General features: G+C 53.9%; 6 protein-coding genes across 6 annotated transcripts; 2 read left to right on the plus strand and 4 right to left on the minus strand.

The window, feature by feature from the left end:
- Positions 1–63: 63 nt before the first annotated feature.
- On the minus strand, positions 64–1,762 carry CLAFUR5_12960 (uncharacterized protein; the record flags this gene model as incomplete). The annotated part of the gene is made up of 3 exons (XM_047912108.1): positions 64–377; positions 431–1,206; positions 1,260–1,762. The coding sequence occupies 3 exons, from the start codon at positions 1,760–1,762 to the stop codon at positions 64–66; spliced, it is 1,593 nt and encodes a 530-aa protein (XP_047767893.1).
- A 1,230-nt stretch (positions 1,763–2,992) lies between these two features.
- On the plus strand, positions 2,993–4,781 carry CLAFUR5_12961 (uncharacterized protein; the record flags this gene model as incomplete). Its single annotated transcript, XM_047912109.1, has 3 exons — positions 2,993–3,137; positions 3,204–3,472; positions 3,663–4,781. The coding sequence occupies 3 exons, from the start codon at positions 2,993–2,995 to the stop codon at positions 4,779–4,781; spliced, it is 1,533 nt and encodes a 510-aa protein (XP_047767894.1).
- A 119-nt stretch (positions 4,782–4,900) lies between these two features.
- CLAFUR5_12962 (uncharacterized protein) lies at positions 4,901–5,778 on the minus strand (the record flags this gene model as incomplete). The annotated part of the gene is made up of 3 exons (XM_047912110.1): positions 4,901–5,149; positions 5,387–5,709; positions 5,763–5,778. 3 exons carry the CDS (start codon positions 5,776–5,778, stop codon positions 4,901–4,903), a joined length of 588 nt encoding a protein of 195 aa, XP_047767892.1.
- Positions 5,779–6,674: 896 nt separating this feature from the next.
- CLAFUR5_12963 (Vegetative incompatibility protein HET-E-1) lies at positions 6,675–8,552 on the minus strand (the record flags this gene model as incomplete). Its single annotated transcript, XM_047912111.1, has 1 exon — positions 6,675–8,552. One exon carries the CDS (start codon positions 8,550–8,552, stop codon positions 6,675–6,677), a length of 1,878 nt encoding a protein of 625 aa, XP_047767976.1.
- A 1,969-nt stretch (positions 8,553–10,521) lies between these two features.
- Positions 10,522–12,255, minus strand: CLAFUR5_12964 (FAD-dependent monooxygenase prx3; the record flags this gene model as incomplete). The annotated part of the gene is made up of 4 exons (XM_047912112.1): positions 10,522–10,790; positions 10,844–11,058; positions 11,109–11,601; positions 11,652–12,255. The coding sequence occupies 4 exons, from the start codon at positions 12,253–12,255 to the stop codon at positions 10,522–10,524; spliced, it is 1,581 nt and encodes a 526-aa protein (XP_047767896.1).
- Positions 12,256–12,860: 605 nt separating this feature from the next.
- On the plus strand, positions 12,861–14,103 carry CLAFUR5_12965 (uncharacterized protein; the record flags this gene model as incomplete). Its single annotated transcript, XM_047912113.1, has 4 exons — positions 12,861–12,905; positions 12,958–13,696; positions 13,751–13,992; positions 14,044–14,103. The coding sequence occupies 4 exons, from the start codon at positions 12,861–12,863 to the stop codon at positions 14,101–14,103; spliced, it is 1,086 nt and encodes a 361-aa protein (XP_047767897.1).
- Positions 14,104–14,391: the final 288 nt, after the last annotated feature.

The raw sequence follows: 14,391 nt of genomic DNA on the forward strand, positions 1-14,391 counted from the left end.
ATTCCCATCATATCGCGTCTCATCTCATCTCATCACTCTCCTCATGTATCCATCCCTCACCATCTAATACGCAAACGCCAAAACCGTCTCATTCTCGCTCTGTCGGATCTTGCGATTGATTCTCATCAGCCAGAACTTCATGACCCAAGCTCCACCAGCACAAAGAATGGAGAAGCCAGCACTGCTGCCCATGGCGATGGCATATCTCGGCTCGTCGGTGTCTGGCCACAGGTATGGTGTCCAGACGAAAGAGGCGTTCGCGATGGTGTTGACGATGGCGAGGGAGGACGCTTTTCTCTCTTTTGTCTGGCCGCATGTGGAGGCGACCCAGCCGAGGATGATGGAGTTGACGGCGTAGGTGCCGATTGCGAAGACGACTGGTTATGTGTCAGTGGAAGTTTGTGGGTGAGAGGGGGTGGAAGAGACTTACCCATGCCGAAGTATCGGGCGCCAGTGTTGAGCGTAGCAGCGCAGAGTACGAAGCCAAAGATCGCAACGGACTTGGCGATGGTGATATGCCATGTCCGCTCGTTGTACTTTCCAGAGCTGTACGACCAAGCAATGGAGATAGCACCGGCGATGAGGTAAGGTGGGCAGACAAGTGTAAGGGTAATAAGTTGGCTGAAGCCAAGTGTCTCCACGGCGGTCGGAAAGAAGTTCTTGAAACCGTTGGCAGCAAGATGCATGTGCTGCATAAAGGCGAACAGCCATAGCTTCGGGTCGCGGGCAGCTTCCTTGAGACCTGCAAAAGTGCTTTGGCCGCCCTTGGCACCGACTTGATCAGACACGACACGTGCGTTTGCAAGCTGACGTTCTTCCTCGTTGAGCCAGCGGGTGTTGAGTGGATCGTCTGGGAGCACGAAGACAGATGCGACGGCGACCACGAAGGTGGCAGCACCTTGGAGGATGAACAGCCACTTCCAGCCGGAGATGCCTGCCAGGCCGCCCATCTCGAAGATGCCGGCGGCGATGAGACCAGCGAAGGCAGTAGCCAAAATGTTGCCGGTGTACAAGATTGATATTCTCGTGGCAATCTCCTTGCGGGTATAGAAGATGCCGAGAATGTAGAGAGCACCGGGGTAGTAAGGAGCTTCCACGATACCAAGGAAGAAGCGAGTGAGCAGAAGTCCTGTAAAGTCTTTGCTAAGGGCAGTCAGGGCAGAGACGATAGCCCAAAGTGCCATGCAGAAACTCATGTAGTACGATCTGTAGAAGCGTTAGAATGTAAGCCATCACGCTGCAGGACAGGCGATGCTTACGGCTTGAGTCGGGTGATCAACATATTTGACGGTACCTGACCAAGGATGTAACCGACGAAGAGAATGGAAACGCATGTTTGGTACTGCGAGCCCTGGAGGTTGAGTTCTTCTTCGAGATTGTCTAGGCGTGCCAGAGCAATGGCGTTTCGATCGAGGTAGTTGAGCCAGTACATCAACCAGAGCATGGGCATGATGTACCAATCCAGCTTCCTGACGAGTGCGATTTCTTTTGGGTCCGTCTTCTCATGAGCACCCGAATAGTCCATGCGGGATTGACCCTCGACATCTGCTTTGGCATCGTCGATGGAGTCTCTCGTCTGTGTGGGTGAGAGGACCTCGTGCTGGTACACTTCGGCCTTCTCATCGTTGGGCTTGTTCGTCGCCATTTTGAGAAGATCGCTCTCACGCGAGAAGGAAAGGGATTCAAGGAAGTGCTCGGAGGGGTGAGCGTGCTCGGGAGTACAAAGCTGCTTGGACTTACTGCTGGGGTCAGTGTACAACATGGTCTTATACAATGTACAGCGCTCATCTTTCAGCCGGCCTGTTATCTCGCCTGAGTCGTTGCTGCGCGATTAGACCAGCCAAGGGCGCCTCATGCACCGAACATGCATCGAACACGGAGAGAAATGGAGGTTTCCTTAGCAGAAGTGCGGCACGCCTCTCGCCCAGACAGCCACGATAGCACGAAGGAGGCTTGGAGACAGCTTGTAGAAGGCAGTGAACCTCACAAAGAGGCACACCAAGAGGTCAATCTGCAACCTCAGGACGTAGTGTCAGTAGCTCGCGGCTGGCAGAGGCGGTCGATGAGCGGCGACTGAAGGTCAGTACGGTGAGTTGCCAAGTGCTACTCCATGCTGTGCCCCAGACGCCGCGCCAGTCGGTTGTTGGCCATGGGGTAGGGTGTTGCGAGCTAAGGTCGAGGCTGAGTGAGGGCATTGGACGGTCGACAGTCCTGCATGCTTGGCAAGGGCGTGAAACATGGGACAGAGCTCTTGGAAGTCGGAAGACACAGGGATGCAGCATGTGGAGAGTCTGGAGACCCCACAACTCCAGATTGTGTCGCGTGCAGTCCTCGTGAAGTGAAGGTGAAAGTGGCGACTAGCCTCGAATGGAGATCCGGCTGCTGGTCCGGCGCCTTCTCACCGATCTATTATTCTGATTGGATCTGGCATGCGGTGACGACACCTGATACACGGCAATTGTTCGTGTCGCGGCGGGTGGCTGCTAAGTCGGCGCCGTAATCATGGAAAACAGCTGTCCGAATCTTCCTCTGACCTCCAGCAAGGCGCTCAGCCAAGTCAGGCCAGTCCAGCTGACCAAACAACTTCTCTCGACGTCGCCAGCCATGCGTATCGATGGGCTCATCACCCCATTGCGTGCGAGCAGAGCAATATGACGTGCAAGAACCATTCAGGCTGCTTGTACCGTCAGCCGCAGCGGAGAAGGACCGCCACCCACGTGAGCGCTGAGTGCCAAGGATATCGAGTGAAGAAGACACGAGCATCAAAGAGATGGAAGGACGACGGTATGCCTGCTGGTCGATGGCATTGACGGCGCATCGTATGTAGCTCCATTCGAGCAGCCCGCCGGTATCGGTGATTTTCGCCGAGTCAACTTCTCGCTGCACCGACTACGACCGAGCGATCGATCCTGTACACAGTACACATTCCTACCCGCCCGCATCTTCACTTCACCCATACCGGCAACGTTGGCGTTGTATTGGCATCTCGTGAATGGCAGCTATCGCTAAGCCGTTCGTTTGGTTCTATCATGAGTTCGGCCTGGACTCCGTGCAGGCCACTGGGCGGAATGCCTGGCTCATTATCTTGGCAAGATCGTTGCGTATGTTTGCCTATGGCACGAATGCTTTGCTTCTTGGTATGTGAGATCAAGAGACTCGTCTCTGCGTGGTCTATGGAAGAAGTTCTCTGACAGTTAAGACAGCTCTTTTCTTCAGCGAGATCGGCTTCTCGGATTCTCGTATTGGCCTCTTCATGACTCTCACGCTGGCAGGAGATGTCGTCCTAGGAACGTTCCTCACCCTGATCGCAGATCACGTGGGAAGGCGCAAAATACTGTTCGGTGGCTCCTTCCTGATGGTGCTCACGGGAGTCGTCTTCGCCTACTTCGAAAACTTCTGGATCCTGCTCTTCGCAGCGCTGATAGGAGTTGTCAGTGCCACAGGTGGTGACTTTGGACCGTTTCGAAGCATTGTGAGTAATTTTTCAGGGAGGACATGCTTTTGTGGTGGAGCTGGTAGTGTCTCGAAGCTGCTTGGTCATCTCGTACACACCACAGCACGCACGACACCACAACCCTATGGGGTGGGAGACTGCTAAGCTCTGCTGCGATTGTGTAGCTCTCATGCTTTTTCTCGACACGATGTACTAAGTGCGTGTTTAGGAAGAGTCAGTCTTGTCGCAGCTTACTACGCCCAAAGAAAGGTCAGACGTCTTGGCCTGGTATGTCACACTCTCGGCACTGGGCTCAACCCTTGGAAGTGAAGCATCCGGCCGCATCATCGAGCATCTACAGAGCTTTGATGGCTGGACCTTGGCAGATGCTTATCATTCCTTGTTCTGGATCTATGCCGTGATGGGTGTGGTCAATGCCATACTCGTGCTTCTCCTTACCAGCGCCTGTGAGGCCGACGTGCAACAGGAGAAGTACGCACAGGTGCCACAGGACGAGTCTGAAGATCACAGTATTGAGCTCGTGGACAGGCCAAACGGCACAAGTACACAGCGTCCGGTCTTGCCAGTCTCCGAGCCCAAGGCCAAGTCATGGACAGAATGGCTGTTTAGCTGGATGGGGCATATCTCCAAGCCAACTTTGTCGATCGTATGGAAGCTTTGGGTTCTTCTCGCAATCGATAGTTTGGCAGATGGCATGGTTCCCTACTCTTTGACGAATTATTACATGGACAACAAGTTTCACCCCTCGAAGTCCACACTCGGAGATCTCACGTCAATCAGCTACTTCCTAACTGCCATTGGTGGGGTCTTCGCTGGGCCGCTCGCACGCAAGATCGGCTTAGTAAACACCATGGTGTTCACGCACATACCTTCTTCAACCGCTGTGTTGGTCTTTCCACTTCCGCAGGCTCTTTGGGCGACTGCGATTCTCCTGTTCTTGAGAGCTGGCTTAAACAACATGGATCAAGCTCCACGTTCAGCGTTGATTGCTGGCGTGGTGAGACCTACAGAGCGTACCGCAGTCATGGGCATCACGTCGATGTTGCGGACACTAGCCGCGACAGCGGGACCAATGGTCACCGGCTTCCTGGCGGGGAGCAATCGCTTCTGGATCGCCTTTGTCGCGGGTGGCGCTTTCAGATTGACATACGATGTTGGACTTTGGATTATCTTCGTGAACGTCAAACTCAACCAACATGAACCGGCTGGGCCGGAAATGCGACAGAGCAATACCCAGGAACGGAGGAGGTCTCAGGACGACGCAGAGATAGGCAGTCTGGCAAGTTATGACGATGATGGTAATGATGAAGCAGTACGGGCGAAATGAAGACGACATAACGACCTGATGACCATGATAGATTAGATCACGACACACAAATTGACAGAATCTCTGAGAGGAAGCGCGATCTGCAGGGACACGCACACATGAACGTTCGCAACGCTAATCTAGGGCAGTTCTGGTACAGTACTCCGCCCGGGCACTTCGTGCCATTGACCTTCAGCAGGCGCCCACGGACGCGCCGCGTCACGCTGAGATAGTTCGGCTGGCGAGCTGACACTCCCGTTGGCAGTCTTTTGCTCCGCAAACGATGTTCCATCACCCGGTCCGCCGTTGCCACCCTTCTGCTCTGACACAAGACCTACAGCGCCTGCGTCGCTCGCTGCTATCGTCCCTCCAGCTGCTGTCGACTTCTGCTGTCGCCGATGACGAAGGACCATCCATACGATCAAAGCAGCTACAATGCCAATGACAGCAACACCTCCGACCACTCCTCCAGCAATAGCGCCAGCAGGTACACCACCTCCAGACTGTCCGTCACCATCACCACTTCCACCATCACTCTGACCACCGGCACTACCTTCCCCAGTCGCCACCGCCCCGCCAGACCCCGACCCAGACGGCGTAGGAATCACACTCGTAACACTATTGACCGTAATCTCCGCCCCAAACCCCGTATACGTAGTATACGCATACGCCACAACCCCCTGCGTCGTCGTGCAACCCACCTCACTCGGCGTCACTGCGCCACTCACCCAGTACCGCGTATAACAATACGGCGTCGCCGAGTTGCTGCATTTCGTCACGTAGGAATTTGCCTGACAATCTGACCCACATGATGCTGAGAGGGACGAGGACTCAATACAAGCTGTGGCGAGGATACAGCTGGCGTCTCCGAGCCGGCAGCACCCGCCTGCGACGTTGTTGGAGGGTTGGGCCGCGCAGGAGGAGCCTTGGGGACAGCTTAGGCGGGAGACTGGGAGGAAAAGTTGTTAGCGGTGATGCAGGTATGTATGTGAGCAGTGGGACTTGCGGATGTAGGCATTATCGTAGCCGCATTTATCCCCTTCAATCTCTTGTTGCCGGCGTGGAAGTTTCGCGAACGGGGTGATCTGGGCGGGGAATGATGCGTTGCAAAAGGATACCACCAGCAAGCTGAGGAGGAAGATGCAGAGCATCGTTGTGTGATACTTCAAAGGTGGCTATCGATGATCGTGGTACGGCAAGGATGAGGTGAGGTGCGCATCGCACGCTCGCTGCGAGGGAACAAAGATGTCACGGTTGTCACCGGCCTCAGCTGCGAGGCGGAGTCACGCAGCCAGTGTGCTGCGGCTGAATGTTGCCAAGTCGCTTGTTTTCGCTCGATTAGGAAGGAAGAAGCTTTGTGGCTGGATTGATTTGGGGGGGGGGGTGTGGCTTGGCTTGAGACTAGACGGAAGAGGGCGATAGATAGAAGAGATAAAAGAGGTGGTCGCCTGTGTACTAGCTCGGGAGTCTTTCGATCAATGTGCTAGAGACATCGCGGCGTATCAACTGCTTGCAAAGTAGAAGCGTTACAGCGTGCGAGTCGTCCCGACAACATCTACTGTGTCGGAGGTGCTTGAAGCACTTTGAGCAGGTTAGAGTTACCATCACTTTTGGAGCGCGGCGGACAGGTCTCTTGCAAGGAGGCCTGGGAGTGATGTGTTGATCGCATACGGCTGTGCCCGCGGTGTGCCTTGCTGGCATGATTGAGAACATGACGTTGTCTTTGAGTGCAGCTTGACGCCGATCAAATGCATGCATGCACGAGCGGCCTTGAGTCGACAGCCACGACTCATCCCAGCAAAATGTGTTGCTATAGAATCAGGAATGCCGGCAAAACGTTACGAGATATGTTGACGGTAATTCCCTAATGAAGCTGAGAACGTTGATCATTACACACTCCTGAAATTATCATCATCAGCTCGTCGACGACACCCCGTTAGACTCCTTACCCAGCTGCGACGAAGGACGACTGAAACTCGAAACCTGACTATGCCTCCTTACCACCTTCTGCACAATCCAACTCATCCTCTTGCTGCTTGCGATGCTTGATCTCCTGCTATCCACTCTTTCGATTGGACCCATGTTCGGGATCCTCGACAAGGCACCGATCGTGAGCTCAATGAGGTAGACCTTCACTGCTTGCCTCACAATCGGCTCAGCTCTGACAACCACACGATGTCGCTTGCCAAATGCCATCGTTCCAAAAGCCATGGGCTCGAAGGGTCGATAGCAATCTCTGAGGTCTTGAAGGTCTCTGCACTCCACAATGTCGAATCCGGGCTCGCAGTCTTCTCCAGAGCCTAAGAGGAGCGCTATACGTTTATCGTCCTCGTCACGGCCCAGGAGGATGACGGCTGTAAGACGATGATCGGCTTTGACCATTTTGAAGGTAACGTGGTGCTGCTCTGGCACATTTTCGGGGTGCTTCAGCTCGTTTGCAAGTTCGCCAAAGTCCTTGAGCTGAACCTTTGGGGGCTGATAGTGCACGTCGATGACTTTGTACCCGTCCCACGTCTTGAACTTGTTGAGGTGGAAGATGTGAGTAGGTAATACCGACTCTTTGTGCTTTGCGGCTGACTTGCCATTTTCGTGGCCATTTGCCACGGATATCAATGACGAGCTTGCGATCGATGGAGGAATGACCTGGCGGACGTAGATTTGCTCCAGAGAGCCTCGCCTGTCCAAGACTGTGATTTCGTCGCAGCGGACCCTTGCGTACTGCTTGTCACCAGAGGGAAGTTTCCGGAGGTAAATCGCAAGATAGCCATCTTGAGAGCCGGGATCTGGACAGGGTAAAGCAGCAAGAACGATTTCGTCCTTTTCTGGAGTAAGATGCAAGCTCAGTCGAGCTCCACGATTGTTGACATCGAATGGGGGAACATCCTCGAAGGCGTACGCTCGATATGCTGCGGAGTGTGCAAAAGCCTTTGGGCTATCTGCCATCAAGCCGTGCAAACGTTTGCCGACTTCTGCGTCTTTCCAGCAGAAGATACTGAGGTCATCGGAGCTGCGAATGATCTCTTCTTGAAGTCTTTGGAACGCCTTTGGGCCCTCTCCATAGAGGACTGGCATGCTAATGTCGAAAAGTCCCATCAAGCTGTATGCTCGATCTTCGACCAGCAGAGTCTGACGGTTCGCAGCCCAGGCCATACGTGCGGCGACACTCTCCTCTTGGACCGACCTTGCGCCTTCCAAGACTGGTATGGGTACCTGCGTGGCCGTGGAGAGCAGTCGGGAAAGCTCGTGCTTGTCTCCCAAGCGGGACCATTCCATGGAATAGAAGACGACATGTCCCGGCGCGATCAGATCCGACAGCGTCCAGCCATCACTGAGCCAACTACTCGCAAGATGCCTCACAAACTTCATCTCGCGCCACCTCTCCAGTGGAACATCACCGAGAAATGCATAGCATATTGCCGCAGCTTCCAGCCATTGCCACCGGGAGTTAATAGATTCGGCAAGTTCAGAACTGCTGGAGCGATCGACACATGCCGTATCTACCCACAGCCATTCTTTGCCGTCCTCATCAGCCTGCTCAAGAGCGAATGCTAGCTTCACCCAGCCTCTCTTGCGTTGCAAAGTTGAAATGGCGAGGTCGACTGAGATGTGTCCTTCCAGTCGCTTGATGGAGGTATCGCATGAGTCTAGCAGGTCAGAATACAAGATTTCGTTCTGCGGTGAGCTCCAGACGTGAGAAAGGACGGCATATCGGGCCTGGTTGACTGGGAAGTCATGAAGTTCCAGAGTAGTAGGATTTCCTGAAACAAATGGGCCTGTTTTCAGCAGTCGCATTGTCAATCCTGGCTGGCAGTGTTTCTATGATGTGGTCCCGGTGATCACAAAAGCAGTCTGGAGCAGGCAGGTCGGCCATGAGTGAGGTCTGCACGTCTCGTGTGCGTGCAGGGGTACCTTCGATCGAGTCGCTCCATTTCGGGGGCCATACCACGTGCGATAGTGTGTTACACAAGGCCGTAGCGGGTGTCACCCATTTCCTTGTTTCGTGTTGATACGACACGCTGTCTTGGGCGGTGTACTTGCACAAAGTGAACAAATCGCATGCGCTCGCTATGCCGGAATGCTGTTGAGCCGACTTCCGACCGCCGAGACGCCAAAGAGGCAGGGATTGGACAGCTGCGCGATGCAGGATCCCGGGCATAGCTGCCAGTAAAATGTGATAGCTTCACCAGAACTACGTCGAGATGCAACGAAGATCGGCAATTGTGGTTCCCATGCCGATTCAGCACCCGGTGCGATGTGTGTCGCTGCAAATGCCAAGTTCTGGGCTTCATGTCTGAACATTGGCGTACTGTCCGTTAGCACGTCAACCGTTCTTGCTGACATATGCTCTACCTACACTCGTGCGGTCAGTCGTATAGTTAACCGTAAGGCCACACACCCGGCGAAGAGCTGACAGAATGTACTCTTATGCGCGTGGCTCGTCTCATCTGAGGCAATACCCGCACACAAGTAGTCGCCCGCCGCAAAGCGGTACAGTGGGCCAGCAAAGTATGTCGTCTTCGGAAGCAGTCGATGATCTGAGTAGCGATGCTGTACAAGGACGGTTGTTAACGACTCGGCGTCCGAGTTCGGTGGCGATATCTGTCAAGAGCATAGCGTTACCTCCGTGGCTGCCTTCGTCTTCCATTCTGGTCGATAGACGCAGGCACCACGTAGAAGCATCCTTCTGCGAACGACAAGCCATGCAGTTGGTGTGCAAGCTGCATTGCATCGCACGATCTGTGCCCAGCCAGGTTTGTGGTCTGCAAACCCCCAAACGCCCGCCGGGCATATCGACACAGCTATCAGTGACTTTAATGCAAGGGATCTTGGTCTCCTTCCTATCAGCACGCCAGACGTGAGATGTAAATGCGGTTTCGTACGAGTGACTGTTGATAGTTCGATGTCGGATGTCCTACAGCAGTGAGCATGTCACGCGATGGTCTCCATGCCACCGTAGGTTGCACTGCAGGGTCCGGATCTCAGCAAGCACTCTTCTTCATGACTGCGGACGAGGAAGGCTGTCGAAGCTAAGATGACATGTGTAGAAGACTCAAGCTGAGCGTGATGGTATGAGTCGGAGGTGTATTGATGATGCTCGACAGAAAGGAAGAAGGAGGAGTCTGATGAGAAGCTTGGGCGTGTCTCATTGGTCAGACCCAACACACGCTACTCCCATCCCTCTGCCGCTCATAGGCTTGGCGCTCACGAGACAGTGCTTCCCCCCCCCCCCCACCCCCTTCGACTGTCACTTTCGCGCGTCAACGCGTCCTTGATCACACCGTCAACCTCTCTCTCTTCGCTCAATGTTGCTTCCATTTGAAACCTGTCACCATATCGTAAAGAGGTCATCATCTGATATCATCAGGCTATACCCCCTTGCTACGGATGTCGCTCACTGAAGGCCGTCATGCTGACACTGTCGAACCACAAACTCCCAGCGTACAGTTGCCGCCCCGGAGTCGAAGACGAAAGATGAACATCGGCTAGCCTCTCGACGAACAGTCCGCGCCTGGCAGCTCAGGTCCTTCTGCATGCTCGAGAGGCGACCTTATCCACGAACCGGCCGTTCCGAAGCCTGGACGCACGACCGAGGGGACATCTCTCCTCATCGGAATCGGAACGCCGTGGCAGCAGCTGTGGAACACGACATCGGAGCATTCTCATATCACCGGCTTGCCAACGTCTAAAAGCCTCGCGGAGGAAGACCGACAAGTTGTGCTACTGTACAACTGCAAGCGAACGTGAGTGCTTCAGCACAACGCTACCTGAGCTTGAAGTACCCTGGCTGCAATCTCGAGAACAATTGCTCCGGGTCATACTTCTCCTGCACCTCCAGCAGCTTGGCCTTGCTCTCTGGGCCATAGCCATCGAATACATCTTGCTTGATGTAGGCGTAGTTCTGGTAGATGTATCGGTGACTAAACCCACGAGATTCTGCGAGTGCCTTCGACCGGGCTATGATGTCTTCTTGGGTGCTCAAGATCTGTTCGTCATCCTGGGTGGAGTTCCATTGGAAGTCCATGTTGAGTACTAAATGACTGGTCAATACAAGGTCGCTTCAAGGAGACGTGCGTGTTACTTACTGACAAGCGGACCATCCGAACAGTCAATACCCAGTGCGTTGCCACCGTTCTTGGCAAAGTTTTCGATGATGGGCTCCGTTATAGGCTGGAAGACAAGAGTGCCCAGAAAGCCATCGATTTCCATCAGTGGCTGCACTGCAGGGTGCCAGATCTCGTTGTAGATTGTCTTCATCAGATCTGCATCGTTCTTGAGGGTGATACTCCAGAATGCTTGGCTGAAAATGGTCAGTGAGGGAAATTTGTTTCAACTTGGTGCTATGCTTACCGATACCCAGGTGGCTGCGTCGCCTTCAACTCCGCAGTGAAGTTCGACAGCTTCGATACCCGCTGTGTCGAGGTAATATTCTCGATGCGCGTGAAGTTGTCGAAGACGGGCGGGTTGACCTCCGGCTGGATGTAGTTGTAGTTGTTGGAAAACAGGCAGCCAACATCCTTGACGCAAGCAGCTGACACGATCAGGGCGGCGTTCGGGTCATCGCGAGCATTCTGGTTGAACCAGTAGAAGGCATCATATAGCGATGCGTTCTGGTCTGGTGAGTAGACTGTTGATCCTCCCCAAAGCTGACCTTGCTTGAATGTCTTCAGATCCATGCGTGTCACAATGCCGAAGTTGTTGCCACCGCCACGCAATGCGAAGAAGAGATCTCGATTCGACTGTGGATTTGCCTCGACGATCGAGCCATTTGCAAGGACGACCTGATAGTTCTCGACGTTATCGCAGGCCCAGCCGTGGTAGCCAGAGAAGAAGGATATGCCACCTAAATGAACGTCAGCGACACGACAAAAAAGAGACCCAGATCATGCTCACCGCCTAGTGTGAGGCCACCCACACCAATGTCGCCGTTCCGGCCACCGATAACCGCCAAATCCATAGGATCCAGCTTCGAGTAGACATCTTCCCAGCGATTTCCGGTGCCAAGCTGCGTAATGTTCTGCTCTGGCAACACGTTGATTGTGTTCAGCTTACGCAAGTCGATGGTGATGCCATTCGGGATGTTCGAGGCTCCAAGGAAAGACCCGTGGCCACCACTCTTGACTGCGAAAGAACAATTAAATGCCCGGATTCGCTTGATTACGGTGGCTACCTGTTCAACGCATGTTGGCACAAAACGGCAAGTCGGTGCGCATTGCTGCTGTTGCTGTGACCAATAAAGCTGTTGCCCTTGAGTGTAACCGGGCTCGTCCTCGTGCTGACACTCGGCCGGAAACTGCCGCTTCAGCTGTGCGCACAAGGCAGCACATCTGGTGTCAAGTTGATGGCGAAAGCCCGAGCCCGGATGTTGTGCAATCGGAGGTGCATGAGAGCCACGTGCTAGCTGCGAGTTATCGTGGCCAGAAGTGGAATGTAGGTATCTTCCCGCCGCGATGCTGGGAACGACGGCGGCTATACATAGCAGCGATGACAACTTCATTTTGACGGTGTTGGTAAGTCACCAACAACGATAAGAGAGTCGGAATGTCGACAGTGTTTATGCGCGCGAGAAGAGTCAAGAACTGTTCACTAACGCCAAAGCTCTTGCCACTTCTTCACGCAGCGAGCTACGGAAGTACGCCATCCGGTAGCGAGCCTCGCGGGCATCAAGTTCCAAAGGCTCAAACACCTCCTCCCGCGATAACGTCCTCGATCTGCAAAGACAAATGCGTCGAGCGAATGTCGTGCCTCCGTTGAGTGCTCAGGTAGCATTGGCGTAAAGTCAACTGCCGTCCCTTGCTTCGCTGTGCCGCAAACAAGTCCTCAACCGACCAACCAATTTCCACCACATGCGACCCTCATCCATGCATTCGACTTCTTGCCTTCTCCGGTTCGTGTCTGCAGCACGAATACGCCCAGGTGGCACAGCAGGGGGAGAATGTCGACGTTGTCGGGTCGCACAGAACCAGCCCGATGTCTTGACTGCTCCGTAATGGCTGGACACCTGCTTGCACCCGTTGCTGGCAGCGCCTTTACAGCGGCCATCAGGCCTTTTCAGTTCGCTTTTGCAGTCTAGATGCCATCGCTACCTGGAGATTAACGATCATGGCTACCCTGTTGCAAGCCTTTGTTTCGAGAGAAACACTCTTCGTAAGTGTTGATAATCCTAGCAGATGGCATACGCTGACAACTTTGCCTCGAGGCCTTTTGTATTGTCGGCATCGTTGTAACGACATCCATCACGCTTCTTCGCGTCTATGTCCGGATCAAGAAACAACGACTGCTCCGCGAGGATGACTACGCTCTGCTCGCAGCGTATGCGCTATATGTTACCTTGGCCGCGCTGTACATCGCCGACATACCATATCTTTACTCCGTTATGGACTGGCTCGAAGGCAAGGTTCCGCTCAATCAAGTTCCGGTAGAGGATTACGCTCACATGATGCGCTTCAACTTTGCAGTCACATTGTTCTTCTGGACCGTGCTGTGGTCCGTCAAATTCAGCCTCCTGCTCTTCTTCAGGAGAGTCATCCTACATACAGACTGGCTGAAAGCCTGGTGGGCCATCTGCATCTTTACCGTATTGACCTATGTTGGATGCGTGATCTCGCAATTCATGTCCTGCGATAACATCCATGACTTTACAGTCCTTGGAAAGTGCTCTCAACCACGAAACACCAGGGCACAAATTATCAGCCTGTACTATTCCTTCTCGGCAGATGTGATAACGGACTTTGCGATAATGGCTCTACCTCTCAGGATTGTGTCAACCTTGAAGATGGCAAAGAGGGACAAGTGGATCCTGGCTGGATTGTTCAGCGTGACTGCTGTTGCCATCGTGACCAGTATCATTCGGGTCTTTTTGATTTGGGCCAAAACTGGCAGCAGCACTCCAAGTCCACCTTGGCTCGGCCTGTGGGCTGTTATAGAGTGCATGGTCTGTAAGTAAAGCATCCCTAAATCTTTCCCACGACCTCTGCTGATCACACTGCCAGCAATCATCGTCGGCTGCATCCCGGCCATATCACAGATCTTCCGTAATGTCGGCCAAACGTCCTCAGCGCATAGTGGCAGCTCCTCGAATCCGAAGCATCGGTATCATGTTGGCTTGGTGCCTTCTGGATCTGGCCATACGAAGACAACAGTCGGGAGATCTGACTCTCTGGTGCCGAGCACCTCCGAGAGCGAGAAGCCATTACATTCTGATGTCGACTGTATACGGTCCAGAACGGATGTTGTGAGTAGTCACTGGGTAATGAAGACATCGATACTGACTCGTGCTGAACAGACCGTCCGTCAAGACAATGGCGATATCGATATGGAGCTTACTGCTCTACGCGAGCGATGAGGTCTCTGGCAGTCTGCACACTGCCTGCCATCATGGGCAAAAATTATCTGCGCAGCTGCCTGTCGTAGTCAAAAGCTAGCTGGCTGACCCAGACCGCACCGGACCAAACAAAGAGCTCTTCCTGTGGCCCTGTTTGCTCCATCGTGTGGCGTCAAAAATTAGCCTCTGGAACGTTCCTTGACGGCGGGAAATGTTCGAGGATAGCGATATCACCGCTTTCTGGCTCAGGCTGCTCCTGCTTGACTGGGCTGCTGGGCTGCTGGACTGGCAAGACTGAGGAAGCCCACC

Source organism: Fulvia fulva, chromosome 11 (assembly GCF_020509005.1).
Source record: "Fulvia fulva chromosome 11, complete sequence".
NCBI lineage: Eukaryota > Fungi > Ascomycota > Dothideomycetes > Mycosphaerellales > Mycosphaerellaceae > Fulvia > Fulvia fulva.